Consider the following 25263-nt stretch of genomic DNA (forward strand, 5'->3'; position numbering starts at 1 on the left):
GAATGGGTGGAAAAAACGAACAGAGAAAAGAAAGCAAAACTAAGAGAAGGAATGAAGGGGAAATAAACAGAAGGAAAGTAAGAAAGAGGCAGAAGCAGGGAAGAAACTGTAGCGTAAAAGATGGCTAAAGTGTATTTTTACACACTAATTTATTTTTAAAGTAACTCTTGGACAAATTCCTCTTTCTAGCTGGTATATTTTCCCCTCTGTCCTTCTGTAGAGGTGGCTTTTGGTGTGCACCTCACATAGGGGCCACATGTGCCTAGCCCTATCATGTTTCGGCATGTACTTCCAATTTTTAATGCTTTGGAATTGTCATGAGAAACCAAAATGGATATCTGAGGTATCTGGGTCAGTACTTGGATTTGTACTGCCTAAATAAACAGTCTTTCACCTTGTTTCAAAAGAGCCTCTTTTGTGGTGATGTAACTGGAACCAAGTTCTGCCCTTAGTGTTGTGGTTATTTTTTTTAATGGAATGAGCAGGTAATCCTTGAGCAACAGTTCTTGAGCTGAAACTTTGGGGGAAAAACTGGTCTGGCTGTGGCCTTGTCTTGAGCTACTTGATAGGTAACTTTAAATTTCATCTTATATTGGCTGATATTCTTCTTTGCCTTAAAGTTTCTGCACATCTGAGTGTTAGTCAGATTGTTCATAAAATTCAATACAAAATGTTATGGACTGTATTAGGGATGTGAATGTGTAACTGATTGGCCAAGAGCTCTGCGGAGACAGTGACTAGGAGCCTGCTTAAGGTTAAACCTAATGTTTAATTGGTTAACTGACTCGAGGGATGTAAAATCCCCTTTATCTCAAGAGTTATCTGCACTGTATCTAAAATCTTTCCTAATGTGATCAATGTTATCTTCCTACAGCCTGAAACTGCGATCCCTCCGAGTTAACGTTGGACAGCTACTGGGTATAATTATGCCTGATCTAGATTTACAGCAAGTAAATTATGATGTTGATGTAGTTGATGAAATTTTAGGACAAGTTGTGGAACAAATGCATGAAATCACCAGTACTTAATACCCTTTATTTAAGACATTAAGAATCTTCCACTGTATTGTATGGTTTATAAATTGTAAAGACTGGTTTTGTTTTTATGTTAGAGTAACTTGGATATAAAAAGTATCTTAAATTCAGTGTGAAATACATACTACGGTGCATTCAGGTGTCACACATGCTGTGGGTACTTTATCACGTACTTCCTCCTTAAAGGAACAGTCAACATTGACAGGCTGTGGATGTACCTAATTTATTACAAATTTGTTTTAAAATATAAATGTTTGTAATTAAACTTGCAAATATTTTCTATTTTGGATTCTTAATTTTTACAGAGCTTTTCACTTTGCTTTTAATTTTTGTATTCTCAGTGATCCATAAATGTATAGTTTGCCCAAAACAAAGGCAACTAAACTTACCCTCTCTGATCCCCTTCTTCCCCCACACTCCTTGAACAAATCGCAATATTTTAAAATCAGTATTCTGCTTGCAAACAGTAAAACAGGAATTTTTTTGTGAGTTTGTCTTGACTTATGATAAAATATAGACGATACGTGAAACTTCTGTGCTATTGTTCCTGGTAGCAATATGGGGTTTTTTGTACCATAAGGGTCTGTTCTTCACAAGTGCTAATACCAGTAATTCTCAGCTAATCTAGTGAGAATGGCAGATGCTCATACTGCTGTAGTACTAACTACGAGATAGTTTTGTTATGTGCTGTGTGAATTTATTCATAGGACTGCCAATGCACTTCAGTGCTGACCAGAAATACTACCCCTTTGAGTAAAGACTGATAGTGCTAAATTGTATAGTGGTTGTATGCTGTGGGCAAATATGTAATAGGGACTTCAGATATGTCCTCAAAACAAACAACCGATCCTCAGAAATTGAAGTAGTGCAATATTGATTAGGGATGAAAAATCACGTTTAATTAGTTAACTGGTTAAACATTGTTCAACTGGTTAACCACTTATACGGGGGCGCATAGGGGGCCACTGCAGCGGACACAAACCCCAGTTCTAGACTTTTTGAAATAACACTACTGTAATCTGTCTCCTACTTTCATTTCCCATGAAAATACCAATAATGCAGCATGCTGTGAGTACAATAGGGTGTACTCGGTGTTGGAGGAATTACGCAATTAAAAGGGTATTTAAGCTAAAGATGCTTTCAAAAGCAAATAACCTTCCTGATGGTGTTAATGACCGATGAATTTATTAAAACTGAAAACTTAACTCAAATTTAAACATACTCCTGTTTTGCAGATACAATAGAATTGTGCATGAGAATCAGAAAAAGACTAGAAATAAAAGGACTAGCCTGGTTTTTTTGCTCATAAAAATATGCAAAATTGAAAACCACAAATAGTAAATTAAAGTGTTGAGGAGAAATATGGGGATGGTAAGTTCCTTCCAACCATATTTTTTCCCCAGCCAGCAGAGGTGTTCTCTCATTCAACTAATCAAAACAAAAACTGTTTTAATTAAAATCTTTAAAACAATCATGAATACACCCCTTTAATATTAGAAACATATTAATGTGAAACATCAAAATACCAACATATTTTTTTTGGCTTAAGCAACCTTACTGTCTTGTTTAAATTAAGTTGCATTCCCTTCGTTGCTAGTCTTTTTAGCCTAAGAGTATCTTGAGTACCTGATCTAGTATTATGCTACTAGAGATAATGAAATATTATTGTGTTTCTAATGGATACATTTAATGTTTAATTTTGAATACGTAACTGAAATATGAAAATGTTCATATACCTAAGTCATTTTTGATAAACTGGTGTGCAATTTTTCATTTTGTCTATCATTATTTATTTTCTAAGTGTTTTGTCCAGTTACTTCTGTAGTTGAATTTATTATACATGACTGGTAAAATATAATGTCTATATTGAAAAGTAAAAATTTATACTGTACATTTAAATTTTGAGGAACAGCGGGTAAATGAGAGTAAGTTTACTTGTTAAAGTAAATAGATGTATTTTTTGTAAAAAGCACGTTCTGGTTTTGTCAGATCAAAACTTTTAACTGGTCAATAAAAAATAATTTTGTTTTAAATAACATACTTAATAGTGCTCTCTGGCTTTATTTTAACATTCACCATTATAGAAATGTCATCTACTTTACCATGTAGTCTTTCAGAAGAATGTCAAATTGATTTTTCTGTAATCCATGCTAAAAGTGTAGTTGTCACTCTTTAGCGGTGGGACCACATATAGATGGCTTGACTCTACTTCCATGATGAGACCTGATTTTTTTAATTGTATTTATTTTAAGTTCCAGTCTTTGAATATGAAATCAAGCCTCCAGTAGTCCCAGGTTCAATATCCGATTCCCTAAACAAGGGTGGTGTTGGTGCTTTCACAGTTCAAGGCAACTGCATCTGATTTTCCCCCTCTATGAATCTAGCAAAGGGTACCTGTTCTAAGATCCCAGCTAGCTCCTCAGCTTATCAGGGCTTTCTTCCTCCTGACCAGGTTATTTCCAGGCTGCACAGTTCATTGCCTGTACTGTGAATTATCCAGCAAGTCAGACTGCCTAAACAATCCTGTTTTTTTGCTTTTCTCATCCAGAACTGTAAACAGTGTATGTACCACAATTAAGTTACCACACAGCTCTTTCTAAGCAAACATGTTTATTCTTAAGGTAAAAGAATTACAGGAAAAAACCATAGGGTTTTTATTGTTTTATGTACACTAAACTTACTAGAGATCACACCCCATCTCCCAAAAGGTCTCTGGTCTTAAGTCCTTTCAACACTTTCCTGAGAAATGAGGCCCTCTGGTTGGATAGAATGTCCTGTTAGCTGGATCAGAACGATGGTCCCATATTAATTTTGGATAGAATGTCCTGTTAGCTGGATCAGAACGATGGTCCCATATTAATTTAACTCAAACTACTTAAGTTCTCGCATTTTGGGGGAGGAAGGTGTCCTGGAGAGTCCAGTTTGCACAAGTAAAGGCAAGACTCTTCCAGAGAGCTAGCACTGACAGTGTTACAACAGAAATGAATTTGCCTAGCCCAACCCCACTCCACCCTTCAACACCTCTTAATTCCTGGAGGACAGTGATCTCCCATCCTACATTGAATTGCATATGTTCCTTAGGCTACCACTGATGCATAAAATTAATGTTTATCCAGAGTATCACAGGAAACTCCCCAATCTATTATAGGTACATTTGGTTATCCTGTCTATAACTACTATACCGCAAACAGACCTGATCCAACCCAGGAATGAAAATGTAAGATCCCAATGTCCAGCATTCCACTGCTGTCCCCCAAAAGCTTGTGTAACCTAAGGGCAATGTGCTATGCCTCCCTATAAGGCAGGGCTACTCAACTTTGGAAGCCCTGAAGCCACAATGATACAGTGCATGCTGAGGGCTGCAACTTAAGTGTGGTTGCATATACATGCAAATAGCTTTTCACACTGATGGGCATGAATACAAAGATTGTTTTAAGCCGTAGCGCCGGACACAAACGTGGCCAGTTTGAGCCAGTCTGCACCTCTCAGGCTCTGCCCACAAGGCTGAGCGGCTAACCCTTCCCACAATGCCCTGGCACTCCCACACCACCTTCGGGGGTGGGGGGGAGTGAGGAGGAAGGGAGCTAGAAATGCTGATGCCCTGTACCCATCTGTTTCAGCCAGCCCATCCATCTGCATCTTTCAATGCTCACACCTCCTGGGAGATACCTTGCCCTTGTGGAAGTCGTTCCCAGTGTAGGCCATGTTCAAAGGATCCCACCTGCGGGCTGTATGCTGTGCATAAACCCAAACCCCACCATGGGCCGCAAATGAATGGGCTGTGGGCCACATGTTGAATAGCCGTGGTGAAAGGGGTGGTCTACATGAAGGATACCAGTATGCTTCATCTCCCTGCCCACAAATACCAGTATCACCACGAGTGCTGAAGTGGAATAGGTCTCTGCTGTGCACTGAAATATAACTGTCATGGGGTGGGAAAATATACATAGAACCAGGGCTTGCCAAGCTGCGGTGAGCCCTGCTCGCCAGCCACGCTGTCCGGCATTCTGTGCATGTGCAGATCACCCAGACCCAGCTCTTCCAGGTTGTAATCATCTTGCCACGGGCAAGTAGATCACATAGATTGTCGAGCCCTGCATATAATTCTAGTTTAAGAGCCCTGAAGCACTTGTTACACTATTTTGCAATGTGAAATCATTGTTTGGATGTGCTAATACAGTGTTTCTCAACCTTCTTTTTATAAAGTACCCCCTTTAAAAAAAAAAAAATTAGAAGTACCCCCCGTACCGACCGTTTTCAGACGCAATGGTAGAAAAAAGTGACTTTTTTAAACAACTTAATTGTAGCTGGGTGAGCAATGAAATTTTTGGCTGTAAAAATTACAAAAATAACAGCACTGTAAAACTTAAAACAAAAATTCAGTTCTCTAGATGTTATTGTTGAAGTACCCCCAGACGTCTCTCAAGTACCCCTAAGGGTACTCATACCACTGGTTGAGAAACACTGTGCTAATAAACTTTGCTATATTTTTACAAATGTTTAGTTTAGCAAAATGCATAGAAGACTTTCCCTCTTTACCCAAACAGAAGATTTCTTGCTGTTCAAGTGCCAAAAAAGACAGAATGTTAAGTTTATTTAACTTGCTTTTGTAGAAAACAATTGTCATTTTTCAAGGTGTAACTTTGCCTCTATCAGGTTGGGTATCTCAGAGCATTACTATTTGAGCTATAAAGCTGTGCCTCTCAACCTCTCCAGACTACTGTAACCCTTTGAGGAGTCTGATCTGTCTTGCTTACTCCCAAGTTACACATCACTTAAAAACTTCTTACAAAATCAGTCATAATTTAAAAGTGTCATAGCATACTATTGCTGAAAAATTGCTTAATATAAAATAGTATTGTCCCTATTTTACAAAGAGGTAGAGGGGTACAGCACCAAATCTCAACTTTATTTCTGGAATGCCAGTTCAGTTTCCAAAATTTTGTTAAGCTCCCTTATCACAGCATGTAGCTAATTAATTACCACACAATATGTGGCTTTATCTGATACACACCCCATCCAGTGCAATAGATTTTCTTCTCCGCATTCTTACATAAAACAATCTGCCCCTTTGCCAAGACACACTATAAAATCCTGGGGTAGCCAGGCATCTGTGGCCCCACAAAGTTGAGACACCTTGTCGACCTCCTCCTGGCCCTAGTGAAAGCTGACATGTACCACACCAGGAGAAGGATGCTGAACAAAGGGGTGTTCTGTGACTGTGGGGCCTATTTCTGCTTCTTCCTACACTCACATCGGGGCAGAGTTCTTCTGGGCAGTGTCCAGTTGCTCCCTGGATAGCTTCAAGGAGCAGTGGGTGCTGTCTAAGGTTCTCTGCTTGGTGTCTCCATCTGGCTCCGTTGTTTTGAACCTATGACCTGCACTCCTGATCCCTTTATTCATTGTTTGTCCCCCATAATCAATGGAATCCTGGGTCCAGTGGACCTTCCTGCAAGGCTCGGAGAGGGGCTTTTAGAAGTGAACTGGGCTTGTGCCTGCCCACGTCCTTGGATTCAAATAGTGACTCAGAAGAGGGAATGGCTGCTGCTCTGCCTATTTATACCCCCCTTCTGTTCTTGTCACCACCAGTTGGAGCTCTCCCTGCCTTCCCCTTCCCTAACACAAAGTGGATGCTGGGCTCTGGTCAGGACTGTTGACTATGCTGTTAAAAGACTAGTCAGTAGCAAGATGGGGCTAAGGTGGGCTGAAGCTACTGGTATGTTTCAGCTTTCCCCTGGCATATGTGGGGCTGGGAGGCAAGGAAGCTGTGTGCCCCGTCTCCCTGAGTACTGGCTCTGCAGCTGCCATTGGCTGGGAATCACCACTATGGGAGTTCCAGGCAGCAACCTTAGATAAGTGCCCCCTGCAACCCACCAGCATCGCAGCCCCACTAGGCTGGGAGGGGGGTGGAATGGGGGGCGGGGCAAAGGGAACAGAGCGTGCTATTAGAGAGTTGCCATGGCAACCCTACAGCCCTACCCAGCCCTGGCTGTGGGCTCCGCGGGCGCTGCCCAGCAGGTGGCGCTGCATCCTTGCAAGTCCCCCCCCCCCGGGAAGTGTCAGCGCGCGCATGCGTGGTTCGTGCGGGCGAGCCGTGGTGCGCGGGAAAGAGGAACCCGGCCGGCGGCACCCGCCTCCTTTGCCCCGCGCGCGCCTGCCTCAGGTAACCGGCAACCGAAGGCTCGGGGCGGGGAGGGGGGAGCGCCGGGGGCGGTGACCCCGCTGTAACCGCGGTGCGCCCCCCAGTATTGGAGGGTGATGGGGGGGTGACGCTGGGGACGCGGCGCTGGGCTTTGGTGAGAAGCAGCTACAGGGTCGCTGCGGCTTCCTCCCCCCTGCCCCAGGGGCGCGCTGCTGCCGGGCCGGTGTTTTCTGGGGGGCGGGGGCGCTGGAGCATTTTGAAAGGGGGGGGGTTGGTTTGCGGGTGTATCCGCTCCGCCCCCCTCTGCCTGTGTCGCTCCGGGGGGATTCGCCCTTTTAACCGCGGGTTTGTGCGTGTGACGCTCCTGCGCCCTGTGGGCAGCGCGGTGGCGATGTGCAGAGCCGGAAGAGAGCCGCTGGGTCAGCGAACATTGCTCCCTTGTTGCTGAGGCCTCTCTTGTTCAAACGCTTCCGAGGGGTAGCCAGGCTGTACCAGCAACAACTGAAAAAGCAACAGATAGGCTGGTAGCACTTTATAGACTAACAAAACATGGAGATGGGATCGTGAGCTTTCGTGGGCACAGCCCACTTCTTCAGATGGCCACAATGCTGGCCATCCACGACAGTCGCTCTCTGAGTTACGCCCACCTCCACTTTTACGACCATCCGCACTTAGGACCAAAGCAGTCGGAAATGCGGATCCGAGTTACGAACGGCGATCCATGCTTACGAACAGCGCCGTCGCCATGTAACACTATGGGATCCAAGTTGTGAACACTTCGAGTTACGGACCAAGTGTTGGTGCGTAACTTGTTCATAACTCGGGGAGCGGCTGTACTCCACTCATCTGAAGAAGTGGGCTGTGCCCACGAAAGCTCATGATACCATCTACATGTTTTGTTAGTCTGTAAAGTGCTACCAGACTATTTTTTTAGCATCTTTTGTGTGACTAGTAAGCAGCTCTTCTCTTTTCTTAGGAGGAAGAATTTCTGTTCTGATCCATCTCAAGTCCCACTTTTCCTAGGTTCATCTCTCTTCCCACTCCAGCATGCTAAATCTTTTCTCTTCATTTTACCTTAACTTTCATGGTCCATGAGGTCTGCTGCACTGAACAGTGAATTCCTCTTTTACCCATCTCTCCCTGCTTGCTGTGTTTCTAGCATTATTCTTGCTGCACTTGCTGACTCAAAAACCAGCCTATGCAATTATTTTTGCTGCAGTCAAAGCAGGCAGTGGAGGGATCAGAGCAACATGAAGAATGCAACCACTTTGAGATCTGGGGATTGGAAAACATTTATGTCCAAAGAAATGTACCTAAACACTGCTCCAGCACAACTCTGTCATCATAATAAGATTTCCAGTCATGGAGTTGAGAGCTATGGCTTATTCTCTGAAAAGGTTATTGCTCTTGCAGAAAATGTCAGTTATCATAAACTAGGGGTGAGCAATAATTTTTGATGGGGTGGGGCCACTCCAAAATGTTGGTAAGTGGTCAAGGGCCACACTTTTCTATGGAGGGGATGGGAGGTCTGAGATGGAGGATGGGTGCAGAATGGAGCTTGAGGTAGAGAATTTGGGTGCAGGAGAGGTTATTAGGGGGTGTTTGGGTGAAGGACAGGGTTCACAGTGCACAGAGCTTCCCCCTTCCTCCTGACCACAGAGAGGCTGTGTCTAGACTGCAGGGTTTTTTGGAAAAAAGTAGCCTTTTTTCGAAAAAAAACTTCACCTGCATCTAGACTACAGCCTCGTTCTTTCAAAATTACATTGAAAGAACACGGCTTTTCTTTCGATGGTGGTACTCCTCATTTCACGAGGAATAACGCCTTTTTTCAAAAGTGCTCTTGCAAAAAAAGGCGCTGTGTAATGCAAACTGTGCTTTTTCGAAAGAGAGCATCCAGACTGATTGTAGTCTAGATGCTCTTTTTTGAAAGAAACTTGCAGTCTAGACATAGCCAGAGAGAGATGGAACAGCTAGCCCTCTGAGCTCTGGGGCTGCTCCCTGCCTGTGGATCGAGTGGGACATGCCACAGGGCAGACTGAGACACTGGGCCCCTTGCTTTCACATCTGTCCAAGTGGGTTGTGCCCACGAAAGCTCATGATATTTATATATTTTGTTAGTCTCTAAGGTGCTACAGGACCATTGTTGTTGTTTTTTTCCCTTTTTTTAGTTACAGACTAATACTGCTACCCCTCCGAGACTTTTAGTAATCTTTTGTAATTTACTGTAATGTTTTTCTTAAAATTTCTCTGTTTGTTATTAACTTTGACTATAATTCTTGTAAAAATAAATGCAAAATATCTGATATCTGCCATGTTTTCCTTTAAAAAGAATGAAGGTCATCACTTGTGAAATAGCATGGCACAACAAAGAGCCGGTGTATAGCTTAGACTTCCAACATGGAACTGAAGGGAAAATCAATCGACTGGCCTCAGCAGGAGTAGACACTGCTGTTCGTGTGAGTTCCAAATTTCGCTGATTTTAGTGTGAGCAGAATATCTAACAAGACATTTAATTTTACTTAAAAATCTCACATTCTTCCAGTTTCCTACTGCCCCACAAGTGAGTGACTCAGATAAAAGGTTATGTGAAAGTGGGCCATGAGTTTTGTCAACTTGAGTTTAATTTTCTGAATAATAATGCTTCTTAATTTCATCAAGTTTGGGTAAGATTTTTGAAATATCTGCATTCCTTCTGCCTCCTTGCAAAATATATAAATAACGGAACTGAAGAAAATGGTGCACAAGATTAAAAATTAATCAATTTTCAGGTATATAGCAGGCAATTTACTATATGTAATTCTTTTATAACTAGATATGGAAAGTGGAAAAAGGACCAGATGGGAAAGCAATTGTGGAATTCTTATCAAATCTAGCTCGCCATACGAAAGCAGTGAATGTTGTGCGTTTCTCTCCCAATGGTGAGGTTTTAGCATCAGGAGGAGACGGTGAGTAACAAAAAACAATATAAAAAAGATAGATGAAAGTCATGTAAAAAGAGCACAGAACATTTCCGATTTGGGGTTTGTATGATCCATTAACTTCCCAATCATGGTGATATATGAGTGTTTCACATACCCTGGTGAATTTATTGGTTGAGCCTCCTTTGAGATACAAAATATTTTCTCTGTTTTACAGATATGAAAGAATTGTTCCTATTTTACAATTGGCGTATTGAGCAGCTCTCCCAATATCATAAACATAAAGGGACTCTGGCAGAGTTTGGAAATTACATACATCTCCAGAGTCACAGACCAGTGTTTATTCTAAGGACAAAGGGACTGGTTAGCTCTCTTGTGTTTGACAGGAATGTGTAACATTTTGGGGAAAGATTTCCAAAGGCACAAAGGGCAATTATATACCCTCTGAAAGTCTTTTGGAAGTTGGGAACCTGACTTTCACTTGGACCTTTGGAAATTTCCTTCTTAATCAACAGTTAAAAAGTCCAGGAGAGCAACATAAAGCAAAACTAACTTATACATTTGTCTCCTGTTTCTACATAATAAAGGTAACGGGGATAAAAACATTTCTAGGTCAGTCCCCTAAAACAAATCTCCAAGACTAGTCTAAATATTTTTGCTGGTTGATTTTCAGATTACATGTAACATAATAGCACAATAAGACCAATATAATAATTCATTATAAACAAAGCCCAAACATTTCTTATCAACAAGTCATATTATTCCACAGACGCTGTGATTTTATTGTGGAAATTGAATGATAACAAAGAACCAGAGCCAATAGCATTTCAAGATGAAGATGAAGCTCAGCTGAACAAAGAAAATTGGACAGTATTTAAAACATTAAGGTAATTTAATTGGGTTTTTGGAGAGTTTTCTTCATTCCATGATGCTCTTTGTCTGGAATGGCTTTCCACTCAACTTATGCAAATCTCTTACCAGGGGCCCTCCCCCCCCCCCCCCCCGAAAACTCACTTGCTTCAAAGTGTATTCCTGTTATTCATTCTAATTACTGTTCTCATTTAGTATCTGTCACTAGCAGTGTTCTGTACCAGTCTGTTTCTCCAGTTTTCTCTAGCAAAGTTCTCTGCACCTACTTATTTACTTCAAAAGCTCTGTTTTTGTACACGAGGAAATGTTAAGTAAACAGACATTTTTATTACTGAATTTATAATTAATATAATTTAATCATGAATATTAAACAAAGGGCCAAAAGATAAAACAAATCACGTCTGTTTGCTAAGTAAAACGAGAGCAATCAGTCCTTGCCACATTTTTTAAACTAGTGTTTAGAGAGTTGTTGAAAAGTTTTATTCCAGCTGACTGGCAATATTACTTGCAAATTACAATAATTAAAAAAAACTATGAAAAGCGACAATTATATTATATGTAATACAAAATAGCCTTTATTTCACATTATACATGATACTCATTAAAATGTATGTGTACTCACAGTTAAAATAGTTAATTTAATTGAAACGAGTGGTTGTTTCAGTCCAGTTCCTAGTAGGCAAGACATCAGATCACCACTATCACAGTGAGAACTGAATGGCATCCTGTTGTCACTCTCTGTGGAGAAGCAAAGAAATGAAAGGCTATGGAAACCTAATTAACCTTTTGTTCCTTCATGGGACAATATGTGGAATGCTATCCTCTGTTTGAGCAGCATCTGTGGATAAAATGAGCACTTTGGTTTTTCTGTGTGATTATTATATTCATTAGTAATTCACACTCCTTTAAAAAAATAAACCTAGTATTTCTACATGATAAATCTGAGTAGGTACAAAGTATGTAAGTACAAAATATGCCTTTAAAAGTGCTTGTATAATTTCCATACAAGACTGAAACAGCTTCCAAAGTAAATTAATTAAAATTAATATCTCTTTAAAAAATGGGAATGTGGCATATTTTATCATTCAAATAGTCACTTTGATGCAGAAATCTACAAAATAATGCTAATGATTCTTACCATTTTTAAACTTATTTTTTGTGGATATTTTGCTAAAGTGAACCTGATATCAGAAAACATTGGTTCAAATGTAATATGAACTAATTTAGATTCCTAGATTTGATATGACTTCTTTTGATATGCATCTTTTTCACTGAACATTTCTTGTGGAAAAAAATTATCTGTATAGGAAAGTTTTCTAAAAACGTGACCTTTCTTGTATTCATATATTTTATTGCTACATGAACAGTAGTGTGCTCATTACACACGGTTCTGGGAATGTTAATTTTTCATACCTTATATATTATTTCGTGTCATTTGTGAATTCAAGATTTTTATTTCTTTGAAAGATGCAGTGTTATACAGAGGTTAGCAGGGATATACGTGTTTTACTTCTAGTAAGAGTATATATTTAAAAAAAAACCAGTGGCTGGCTCTCATTGTAGTAACCTCTTTGGTTATATAGGTTTTCAACGTGTTTTGTTTTTTTTGAAATCTGACTTTTTGTTTATAATTCTTGTTCTTGCTATAACTAATGATCACGATCTACTAATCTGGATTTCAGAGGCCACTTAGAAGATGTGTATGATATTTGTTGGACCCCTGATGGAAACTGTATGGCCTCTGCCTCAGTAGATAACACAGCTATAATGTGGGATGTCAACAAAGGTAATTGCAAAGTTTCTAATTTGTGGTATCTAGCCTAAGATCAGTAGAATTGCTTAATGTTTAAGAAAATAACTGAAAGCATCTTTTTTTTTTTTAATGGCAATATGGTCAAAGTATTTCCTGAATTTGTGAAGGTGGGATGAAAATACCTCTTCATCTGGGAGAATGATGTAGTGAAATCTCATTTTGTGGACCAGTTAGAGACACAAAAGTCAGGAAGGAGTTATTTGTTTCATAGAAATGTACAGAATCATCATTTCCATGGTGCTACTTTTTGCAGCATGACAGAGGGTACTTGTGCCCTCCCAGCTCCAAGTCGTTTAGTGGGTGGAAATTTTGATAACAGTGTTGTCAAGGGTGTGTTAATTTTAATCAAGGCGATTTAAATCACAAAAAACCCTACTGATTTAAATTAATTTTCCCACTGATACAACTTTACAACAGTGCAAATCTGTTCACTAAAACATGTTTACAGCTCAGTACAACATTTTACAACATCTAAGAGGGTGTAGTTTGTCTAATTTTTTTAGATAACTTGACTTTTATTAATTTAGGAAATAGTATGCAATATTCATTGCCTGTATCAAGCTGCAGATGCAGCAGCAGTACATTAGGAATGCTAAGAACTAAATCTTACACACAAACGCAACACTTACATTTTATTAAATTAAATCTTAAATGTTACATAAATATTTCACATTTGCAGTTGCAGCAGTCTCCTGAGTTAAGGACAGCAGTTAGCTACACTCTTTTTTTTTAATTTAAATTTTCAAATTTTATTAACTCTAACAAACAAGTTCTCAGAACAATAAATGTACGGTGTCCTTAAAACTTCTACAACTCGCTCTCATCTTCCCCCACTCCCACTGTCATTTTGATACGGATCTGATTCCATGTTACCATAAAAGCTAAGATGGACTGTGCTCAGGGTGCACTTAATTTTGGAATAAGCCTCACTGAAAACAAGTACAGGATAGGATTCCTTTGGGAAAGCTGAGTTATACCAAAGTAAAACAGGGAATAGACATATGGCATCACCATTATGGTCTGTGACCATGATGTTCCAAAATAAGAGGCATGTATTATGTAATATTAAGAGAGAAAATGACATTTAGTGGCATCTAGTAACTCTAGATTTCACTTACTGCAGTTTTCCGTACTGTATACTTGGATGATAGATTCTAAACGTAAGGATTAGCTAAGCTAAACTTTTTTTTAGCAACATCTAATAGTAAAGAGCTTGGGAATTTACTTGTTAAATCACATTTATACTAAAGGGCATAGAGAGTCTTGATGAATAATGCAAAGTTGATCTACATTGTTCTTCAGATATATCCACATTTTCATCCACATTATTTTTTTCCCAATAAGCAGTTTTCATTATGATGTTTCATTCTTGCAGCTAGGCCCTGCATCATCTTCTTGCACTGCTTATGCTCGACACGTTTTCCTTTTTTACCCAGGGAATACATTTCTTCAAAATATTCCCAGATAGAGTGTGTCTTACCCAGAACCCATGATAGTTTTCTGTGGCAGAAGCATGGGGGAATATAGGAAGTTGTGCGTGTACTGAATGTCTTCCCTTTGTCTTTCCAGTTCACTTTCTGTTCATTTCTGTACTGCCTTTGTTTGTTCCTATATATTGTCTGTTTGTCTAGGCAAATCTTAACTAACTCTGATGTGCTTGGCACAGGTCTATCACTACATAAGCACAAAACAAAAATAATCCTATCCAGCCTGTGTCTGTCTTTGCACACATTTGTGAGAAGCAGACACTGAAAACCCAGAACTTTCAAGAAGCAAGAGCTGGTTGTTATGCTGGACAGACTAGAGATATTAATTCATTTTTATGAGACTAAGTGTAGGAGTAGCATGTTTGTGATAAGATTTAATTGTAACTGTTGTTTTTAAATGAGAAATTTCGTATTTTATTGATTATAAAAATCCAAATTACATAAAAATTCCAATTTTTAATTAAAATTATTTTTATCCATCTTGGTGTTGCCAGATATGGGTTGATTTGGGTATCTCTTGGATGCCCTTTCTTACATAAATAGTGGTAAAAAACATGAGAAATTTTGAACAATTACATAGGTTTATATTCCACGAAATATTAAAATATAAACTTTTTATTTATACTAACACTGATATCCAAAACAGTACCAGCTATTAAGCATCAGCCCATTCCCATCTCATTTCCCAGTCATGATTCTTTGAGATTTGTGGGATTTATTCATGTACCTTGGGACATCTGTAGCATTGAAGTGTTCATGCCCATGACTTCCTTGATGGGATAAGCCATGGGAGAAGCATTGGAGCTCCTAGTTTCAGAATTAGATGGTTCCACTAAACACAGCACATCTATAACCCACTAGTTAGTGTGCATTGCGTTGTCCTCTGTGCTGTATTCACAGAGGCTGAGTCTGTTATAGTCCCACATAGCTCAGATTCACGCCAAGCCTACTGTATGGGGACTATAGCTGTGCTGACATAATCCCATACTCTAGACCAGGGGTTGGCAACCTTTCAGAAGTGACATGCTGAGATTTAATGTATTCACTTCTATTTATGGATCTGTGTGCCTGGGGAGAAGGGTTGAGGCAGGCTGGGTATGGTGATCATATTTGCTGAACCAGCTGCAGTTAGGGAGAATGGTTTAATTTAAATTATTAAAACGATTAAGCATTTTAACTTTCTCTTGTTAGTTTATCGAACTTCATTTTAAATAAAGTAAAATATTCATCTATGATCCACAGAAAAATCAGTTGCGGACCACACAAGCGAGAAGCAAAAGAACTCAACCCTCACTGATGTGACCCCTAACTGAGACACCTCACTCCTCTGGCACTCCAGCTCAATGGGGTGAGGGAAAGGGACAGGGAGGATTGAGATTCAGGGCTTCCTATAGGCCAGATTAATTTTTGGGGGGTTCCAGAGTTAATTAATTTTGTGGACCCCCTTAGTCTCTGGGGTGAGGACAAAAATTAGGGGTTCAGTGTGCAGGACAGGGCTGTCAGTGAGTGGGATAGGGATGGGGCTGCAGAATCTGTGAGAGAGGTGTGGTGCAGAATGGGGAGAAGTTGTGAGGTCTGAGTTGGAGGTTGGGTGCAGAAGCAAGCTTGAGAGTAGGGTGTCTTTCCAGGAGGAGGCAGCAAGAACAAGGGTGGGTACAGTGTGTGGCCAGGAGGAAGGGTGCAGGAGTAATGATGGATGCAGGAACAGAATGGGGGTAGATGTCTGGCTGGAGGGTGGGTACAGGAGCACAATAGGGTGTCTGGCCAGAAGGGAGAGTGTCTGGCCAGGAGGGCGGATGCAGGAGCAAAGAATGGTGTCAGAGCAAGCTGTGTATGTGGGATCTTGGCAGGGGGAGGGGAGTGAATGAGTGGAATTGGAATGTGGAGGGTCTGGCCATGAGGAGGGGCGCTTACTTGGCTTTGCACCCCCTTGCAGGGGGGAAAGCCTCTGGACAGCGTGTCACTGCACTGCCATTCCCCCAGCAGGGTGGGTAGGGGGAAGGAGCTCAGCTTCTCCATGTGGGGGGAGGAAGAGAAACCCTGACCTTCCCTGCCAGACCTGGCTCACTGCCGCTCCCCCAGCATGGCGGGGAGGGGCAGGAGGACAGAGAGTGGAAACGTAACTGCTGAGCGCGCACCGCAGCGCCCCTGCTGGGGCTGAGGTGGCAACTCCAACGCGAAAAGGTCCAGGGACAGTTCCGCCAGGTTTTATCTTGGAACCCCCCACACCCCTCCCCCGCAGCAACGGCGATAGCTGTGGTACCAACAAGAGGCCTGGAGGAGGAGGTGGCGTGTCCAGACCGGGGACCTCATGTGCCACATGCAGTCCTACGAGGGGAAGGAGAGGGCCGTGCGGCACATGGTGATGGGGCAGTGGGTGGAGGAGTGGCCAGAAAAATGCGTACCACCGGAAGCCTGTTTAGAGTGCGCTCTATGGTAGTGAGGGGGAGGAGGCTGCTGCTGCACCACGAGAGGAACAATGGCAACTAAAATCAAGACAGTCCCATATGGTCGGCGTATGGATCCGATGGAGAGGCTCGTGTAACAGTGAAAATCAGTTTGCGTGCCACTTACGGCTCACATGCCATAGGTTGCTAACCCCTGCTTTAGACACATTTCATGTCAACAGAAAAGGTTTTTGTATTACTGTAGGAACATTACTTTCCCAAGCAACAATTTTTTGCATAGTTCTATAGATCAAGCAGGTATATTGAGAAGCCTGAATTCTACTGTTTTAGGTAACTTTTGTACTCAGAAAATGACAGACTAGGAATAAAGCTCAGATGTACATGCCTAAATTCAGTGGTCGTGGTTCAGTTGTGACTTTGTGAACTTAGTGAATAAAGCAAATATTCCTATCATCATTGTAAGACTCTTTACAAGATAGTTATAAATTTAAGATTAAAAATATATAATACTTTACATTCTGAAATACTTGGCCTTGTTTTATTTCTGAAATTAAAAGTGATTTATGAAATAGAAATTGAAACTATTTTTATTTTTAGGACAAAAAGTTTCAATTTTTAATGAACACAAGAGTTATGTACAAGGAATAACATGGGATCCTATAGGCCAGTACATTGCAACTCTTAGCTGTGATAGGTGAGTTATTTTAAGTGTTTCCTATTACTGTTGCTTGTTGCATGCTATTTAAGAAAATAATAGAATGCTTTTCATTTCATAATTATCAATATTTAGAAAGATGAAGTTTAATTGCTGTTCACATTAGGAATGTTAAAAAGCATTTTATTTACCAGGTAAATGTGTAACCACTGAAAATTACAAGTGGGAGAATGGTAGCTCCCGTGCAGCCACCTGCCTCACTCTTACAGTGTTCCTCTCTGCAGGACTGCAGACAGGAGCCAGTGTTCGTGGGCAGCTAGCTTTTAAGCAGACTCTCTCCGAGCACTGGCTCCCACCTGTTCCTCCTTACCCCATTCCCCCACTCTCTGTGCTGCTGCCTCTGATACAGAGGCAGCAGCGATGGAGGTGCTTTGTGCAACCATGGAGGTTAACCGATAAACCCCGGCTCATCGGTTAACCGTGTATACTATCTCATCCCTAGTTCACATAGATCCTTCAAAGGGAACTGCAAAGGTGGAATGGGAATTGGTATGCCATCCAAAGCCTTAGAATCAACATTCAACAAAGAAGTAAATTTAATTTAACTTTTAAACAAATTATATTCCATTGGGCATTTTTAATTTGCTGAAGATATCAGAAGTTTATTTTTTTTTATGCTGATTGTCACCTTTTTCATATCACCCTATATCCCCACCCTCTTCAGTCTGGTTAGTATGGTCATTTGGCAAACAAATCTTTTTTTGTATTAGCTTTCAGTTCACCATAAATTGTTTGGGGTATACATCTTATTTTGATAGGTTTCAAAACTGTCTAATAAACCTCTGGGAGAGTAATTCTAGATTTGAGATTTCTTTTATACCAAAGCATTCTGAGTCTCTGTAATGTAGAAGTGTAGAAAAGTAGCATATCAATGGGCTCTCTTCATAAACTACTACAGAAACTACATAGGTGTTTAGGTAATGCTTTAGTTTAATTGATTGTAGGTACCTGTCCATTACCAATGTCTTACCCCATTAGTTACGTTTATCTCTTTGTCTTTGTTGTGTACTGAAGACAAAAAGGTGGGTATGTGTTAACCTACATCTTTTATTGGTTTGGTTCTCTCCAGGGGCTGGTGGTGTAAAGTGATGCCCTTTTCCAGGGCTCGCCAGCCCTGCGCATGTGCAGATTGCTCTGCGCCAGCTCGTCTGGGTTGTAATCTGCTCACCACGGGCGAGTAGATTACATTATTTGTCGAGCCCTGCCCTTTTCATAAATCTCCTCCCCTTTATTGGCTCTTTCCGTTTATGTTTCCTCTCTCTCTTCCTCTCCTTTGGATTATTAGCTTCAATTCTTCTTCAAGTACTTGCTCATGTCCATTCCAATTAGTTGTGTGCACCGCATGCATAGATTCCGGAACTTTTTTCCCTTAGTACCCATTGGGCCAGCCAGGGAGCACCCTGGAGTGGTGCTGCTATATCAGCGCATAAATACCTCTGCTGGCCCTCCACCTCCCTCAGTTCTTTATTACTGCCGGTGACGGTAGCTGGAGCACTGATTACATCGTTAGTCCCAGCCCTTAGTGCATGTACATAGTTGTTCTTTTGTCTTTCAAGTCATTTAGTTGTTAGTGTCATTAGTTTAGATGAGAGAAGAGAGTTTTACTCCCTGCTGGGGAGGGAATGCCCGGCCCTCAGGGGTTCAATTTGTGTGTGAAGTGCTTGAAGCCAGGCCCTGCAGTGACCTGCATGACTCTTGCCTAAAGTGTCTGGGCGAGAGCCATCGAACAGACAGTTGTCACTTTTGCAAGGTCTTCAAGCTGAGCACAAAGCGAGAAAGAGACTCTAGGCTCAAGCTCATTCTCATGGAGTCCACTTTGCAACCACCAGCACCAGAGTGAGCATAGTCAGTGCAAAGTGTACCAGCCTCGGTGTGGGAGAGCTTGACAGCACCAACCAGACAGGCTGCCACCTCTTCAAAGTCCTTGAGGCACCACTCACAGTCCCCGGCTCCAAGGAGAGAGAGAGATCACAGGGAGGATCTCTAGAGAGGTGCAGTCACAAAGTGCGCCCTAAGGAGGGGCACTCCACTTTGACGACATACTGCCTCCTCAGACTCCTCTCCTGAGAGCCCCCACTTTGGAGTCAACCTAGTCCTGCAGTAAGGACATGGCAAGACCTCCAGTGGAAGGGGAGGGCCCCATGCCTTCAACAGCAACGTCCGTGGTAGGCCAAGATGCCCCTTCTGCCATACCTCATGAAGAGCTGGCAGAGGAACAGCTGGAGGTCAGGGTGTCATTGTCCTGGTCTCCTGACGAGGCCTTGGCAGATCCTGCCTTCCAGCTTCCATCTGTGGATGCCAGGGACCATCAAGACCTGCTTAGAAGGCTAGCAGCCAACTTGTAGATGCAGGCAGATGAGGACCAGGAAGAGTCCGATCTAATGCTGGATATCCTCATGGCAAACAGCCCAGTTAAAGTGGCGCTACCACTTAATAAAATGGTGGATAAGATATTCAAAACCTTTTTGCAGACCCCTTCCTCTATTCCTCCCACTAAAAGGGGGTTGAGAGGCGCTACTTCATCCCCCAAGTGGGGCATGAGCACCTCTTCAATCACACTCCTCCGGGTTCATTGGTGATGCAGGCTGCAGGGCAGGAGTGCCAACGACATCTGGGGCCCACGTCCAACTTTAAGGAGCCCAGAAGGCTTGAGTGCTCATTTTGAGAGTATGCTCAAGGACAATATTAGAGTCTCCGCCTCATTATTCCCTTTTGGTTGCCAACTTTACCTTTTCTACCAGGCCTGGGAAGAGGTTACGTCATTCCTTTTCTTTCCCTCCCACCCTCCTTGCTTGTCTCTCTTCAGGGACCCCTCTCACGAGCAACTGTTGAAGCAGGAAGTGTCCTTGATTCTGCAGCTGGGGACAGTCAAGCCCAGAGGAGTTCAGAGGGAGGGGATTTTACTTCTGCTATTTCCTTTTCCCCAAGTCCAAATGGGGACCATATCCCATTCTAGAAATAAACTTGTTTGTAAAGAAAGCAAAATTCCGGATGGTCACCTTAGCATCTATCATCCCTTCCCTCCAGAAAGGAGACTGGTACACTGCCCTTGATCTGAAGGACGCATACTTTCACATTTCAGTGATCCCTGCCCCTGGGAGATTTCTGAGGTTTACAGAGGTTTACGCTTCCAGTTTGCGGTTCTACTGTTCGGCCTCTCCACAACCCCAAAGGTCTTCACTAAATGCATGGCTGTTTTAGTGGCCTTCCTGAGGAGGCACAGGACCCAGGTTTTTCCATACCTGGACAATTGGCTGATAAAGGGGTCATACCAAGACACGTATTAGACTAGATAGCCCTGACCAAGAGATTGTTCTCCAGCCAAGGCCTCATGAACGAGGAGAAATCCACACTCAACCCCATGCAGATAAGAGAATTCGTGGGGGCTCACCTAGACTCCACTGTGGCAAGGGCGTCTCTTCCTGGGGCCAGAGCCTTGACTATGAGTTCTGTGATCAAGGACCTCCAAAGGTCTCCCATGACAACAGCGAGAACATGTATGAAGCCTCTGGGTCACATGGTGGCATGTACATATGTGGTAAGGTACCACAGACTGAAGCTCTAACCCCTACAAGGGTGGCTGTTAAGTGTACACAATCCGACATGAGCACCACTAGACGTGGTGGTCACACTGCCAGCAGCTGTGCTCCGCTCGCTGGACTGGTGACTGCAGGAGAGGATGGTCTGCACAGGAGTCCCATTTGTCAGACAGAGCTCATCAGTGCAACTGTTCGCAGATGTGTCTGATATGGACTGGGGGGCCCACCTGGGGAATCTCAGGACTCAAGGTATATGGTTCCCTGTGGAGAGTTCCCGAGTTCCCTGCACATAAACGTCAAAGAGCTTGGGGCCGTCAGATTTGCGTGCCAGGCTTTCCTTCCTCAACTGAGAAACAAGGTGGTCTCAGTATTGATGGACAACATTATGACCATTTATTATATCAACAAACAGGGTGGACCTTGGTCCTCTCCCCTTTTACAAGGAAGTCCTACATCTGTGGGAGCTGTGTATTGCCCAGAATATCCATCTCAAGGCAACCTACCTTCTAGGAACCAGCAGTGTTCTGGTGGATGAGCTCAGCAGGTCCTTCAGACCAGATATCATATCAGAGGTCTTCTGGAGGTGGGACTATCCCCATCTGGACCTGTTTGCAACACGGGAGAATGCCCAGTGCCAGAGCTATTGCTTGTACATGGGTCAAGGGCCTCAGGAGCTATTGTATGTTTTCTCCCCGTACCCACTGATACACAAGGTCCTACTCATCATGAGGCTCGGGACCACGGTCATTATGGTGGTGCTGGCATGGCTCCAGCAACATTGGTTTACCTCTCTACTAGACCTGGCAGTGGAAGACCCAGTGATATTGCAGTTGGTTCCAGACCTGATTACTTAGGACCTAGGGGAGGAGAAGCTATGCCACCAGAACCTGTCATCCACCATCTCACGGCATGGAACCTTTGTTGTTAGTGGGGGCAGAGTGACTCTCTTGGAGGAGGTGCAGAAGATCCTCCTGGGGAGTAGAACCAGGGTGGTTTATGAGGCCACGTAGAAATGCTTCGCCTCGTGGGGGGAGCAGGCAGGGGCGGACTTAATGGATGCCTTGTTCCCTCTCATTTTGGATTACTTCCTATACATCAGACACCAGGGTCTTCCAAGGGTTCACCTAGCCACAATTGCGGCTTTTCATCTGGGGGAGGGAGGTAGGACAGTGTTCGCAAATGTAATGGTGAAGTGCTTCCTGAAGGGGGTGGACAGGTTGTTCTCCTATATGCACTTACCTGTACCCTATTGGATCTGAATCTAAAGTCCTGATGGGTCTCATGAGGGCCTCCTTTGAACCCTTGGTAGCCTGCTCACTGAAGCACCACTATCGTGGAAGGTGGGTTTCTTGATTGTGATTACCTCAGCCAAGAGAGTATCTGAGTTGAGGGCCTTCATATTGGTGACCCCCTACACAGTTTTCTTTAAGGACGAGGTTAGGCTATGTCACCACCCAGCTTTCATCCCTAAGGTAGTTTCACATTTCCGTATGTCCCAAGACATTTACCTACCTGTTTTCTTCCTGAAACCCCACTCTGTGCCTAGGGAGCAGGTGCTACATTCTCCAGACATTAGACGAGCACTAGCATTTTATATCGAAAGGACAAGAGAGTTCCGTAGATCCCCACAATTCTTTATTTCCATAACAGAGAGGATGAAGGGCTCACCGATATTGCCCCAGTGCTTATCCACCTGGATCACTTCCTGCATTAGAGCTTGCTACGACCTTGCTGGTAGGCCAGCACCCCCTCCTACGGCTCGTTCCACGAGGGCACAGGTGTCATCCACAGCTTTTGTTGCACAGGTGCCCATTCTTGACATTAGTAGAGTAGCTACATGGTCCTCTGTGTACACGTTTTCCAGTCACTATGCAATTGCTCAGCAGACCAAGGAAGATATGACTTTTGGGAGGGCTGTGCTGCAGTCCATTGCAAATTAGGTGTTGATAGACTCTGAGCCAACCTCCTAGGTACTGCTAGGGAGTCACCTAATTGGAATGGACATGAGCAAGCACTCAAAGAAAAAACGGTTCCTTGTCTCTGTAACTGTTGTTCTTCGAGAGGTATTGCTCATGTCCATTCCAAATCCTACTCACTCCCCTTCGTTGGAGGATTCTGGCAAGAAGGAACTGAAGCAGTGAAGGGCCAGCAGGGATACATATGTGCCAATATAGCGGTACAACTCCAGGGAGCTCCCGAGCTTGCCCAACAGGTACTGCTAAGGAAAAAAAAAGCTCCAGAGTTTGTGCGTGTACACCTAATTGGAATGGATATGAGCAGCACATCTCGAAGAGTAACAGTTACAGAGATAAGTAACTGTTTTTTTATAAGGTGTAACAAGGAATAAAAAAATGAAATTAAGAAACAGAAAACTGTCTGTTTATACCTGAAAAGTCTTCATAATGATGAGGGTTCTATTACAGAGAGTACTGATCCCACTTGGAGAAAATCCTGCAAGTGGCTCTCAGAGAGGATGAGTAAAAAGACCTAATATTCCTTTTTAATCTCCATGGGATAGACATGACATTTGAATGTTTCTGTAAAAGAGCTGTGAAATAGTAAAGTAACACTTAAATTAGGGATGTTAAAATGTGTTTATTCATGTAAACGTGTCACTCCTGAAAATTTCACACATTCACATGTTGGGGGCAGACTCCCAGCAGGTGGCTTTTCCTGCCTCTTTCCCCCGCTGCCACACTGCTGCCTCTGTATGAGAGGTAGCAGTGGGGTTGCAGGTACATGTGGGGAACTGGCTTAAAAGCCAGCTCTCCGCGTGTAGCATCTCCCACCTCCGCCCCTGCTGCCGCCTCTCCAACTGGGGCAGGAGGGAGGGCTGCCTACAACCCAGGCTCATCGATTAATTTGTAAATGTGTACATGGTTTACATCCCTAATTTAAATTATTTTTATACTTTAGAGATCACACCCTGAAAGACATGAATTAAGTCTTCTGTGCAGATTTAGGAAAATAATCTTGCACAGCTCTGCTTTCAATTCACTTTAGTAAGGAAACTGCAACAATAATAGCTAAACATATAATTTACTTTTTCAGTGACAGTTTATGTTCTGTAGAAACTCATGGAATCCCCAGGGAAGTTCCAGGAAGTTATTCAGGCCTTCTCCATTTCATTTTGAGCCTTGATTTTCCCTCAAGGGCACATACATATGTCACAAAAATTTTTTATGAATAAATCAACAAAAGTCCATCTGCCTTGTGGCTCTGCAAATTCTGAAGGATTGTTTATTGTGTGCTTCCAACGTTCATGGCGCTAGTGCAGAGCTGTGCAGACTCCATGCTTCTGTCAGAGATGGTGGACCACAAAGAAGGTCATGTAGGTAAAGAGATATTTAAAAAAGAAATGAAAATTATGGGTTAGAAAGAGCTTAGGGTTGAAGAAGGCTGTATGATGGGAACTTGACCCTGCAGTACCAGCAACTCCTGCACAACTTGTTTCTGCTCACCACGCATTGCAAAAACTTCCCAAAAGATAGTGCACTGGACAGTAACAAGTTGTACATCATGATGCTCCTCATTGCATTGAAACAGGCATTTCTGGTGAACGTGCGCAGCACTGATGCAAGGAGCCAAGCATGCATACTCACAAGCAATGTGATAATTGTGGTGGCTTTATACTGACATAGCTTGTGGCAGCTAAAATGTATAGGATAGTTATTTGTTAATGTCCTATAGTATTAAGTAGTAATCTACTGCTTTTAGTGGGAAGTCCTTTTGTAAAAAACTGTCAACTGGCTCCAGAAATTTCTGATTGAAAATGAAGGTGTTATAACTCTGAAATAGGTAAGGATATTGCTCAGGGTACGTCTACATTGCGGCACTATTTCAGAATACTTCTGGTATCCCAAAATAGTTATTCCGTGTCTTTACAGCTTGCCCATTATTTTGAAATATCTTTCGAAATAACAGGCTCTCTATTCCAATGTCCCTGTAAATCTCATCCCATGAGGCTTAAGGGACATTTCGGAATAGAGGTTTATTTTGAAATTTAGCACTGTGTAGACAGTGCCAAATTACAAAATAAGCTATTTCGAAATACACTCAAAATAAGCTACACAATTTCCATAGCTCAAATTGTGTAGCTTATTTTGAGCTAAAGGTTTAGTATAGACACACCTGCAGTGTGTAAGATACCTGTTTGTGGCTAACAGTATTCTCCATTACATAGGGTGATGCGAGTGTACAGTACACAGACTAAACGTGTAGCATTCAATGTTACCAAGATGCCATCAGGAGCTGAAGGGGAGGTAAACTGTTCTAATACTAACAGTGTTGTTGATTAATGCTTTATATGTTGTTGTTGGTTTTTTTACCTGGGCTAC

General features: G+C 42.4%; 2 protein-coding genes across 4 annotated transcripts in view; both read left to right on the forward strand.

Annotated features, from left to right (window-relative positions):
• Nucleotides 1-3074, forward strand: part of MORC3 (MORC family CW-type zinc finger 3) — a 71113-nt gene extending 68039 nt beyond the window's left edge. For both annotated transcript variants that reach the window (XM_075911648.1, XM_075911658.2), the window contains one exon: nt 875-3074. In XM_075911648.1, the coding sequence (XP_075767763.1) occupies nt 875-1028 (154 nt within the window). In that variant the 3' untranslated portion in view covers nt 1029-3074. The remainder of the gene's footprint in view (nt 1-874) is intronic.
• A 3982-nt stretch (nt 3075-7056) lies between these two features.
• Nucleotides 7057-25263, forward strand: part of CHAF1B (chromatin assembly factor 1 subunit B) — a 31318-nt gene continuing 13111 nt past the window's right edge. Inside the window, exons 1-7 of one of the 2 annotated variants that reach the window (XM_075911669.2) lie at nt 7057-7197; nt 9506-9632; nt 9989-10121; nt 10864-10981; nt 12647-12750; nt 17270-17366; nt 25110-25188. In XM_075911669.2, coding sequence (XP_075767784.2) covers nt 9507-9632; nt 9989-10121; nt 10864-10981; nt 12647-12750; nt 17270-17366; nt 25110-25188 — 657 coding nt within the window. In that variant the 5' untranslated portion in view covers nt 7057-7197; nt 9506. Of the gene's footprint in view, nt 7198-7307; nt 7331-9505; nt 9633-9988; nt 10122-10863; nt 10982-12646; nt 12751-17269; nt 17367-25109; nt 25189-25263 lie in introns of those variants that run through there. The other variant, XM_075911679.2, reaches the window with a different exon arrangement.

Source organism: Pelodiscus sinensis, chromosome 1 (genome assembly GCF_052426305.1).
Source record: "Pelodiscus sinensis isolate ZL-2025 chromosome 1, ASM5242630v1, whole genome shotgun sequence".
NCBI lineage: Eukaryota > Metazoa > Chordata > Testudines > Trionychidae > Pelodiscus > Pelodiscus sinensis.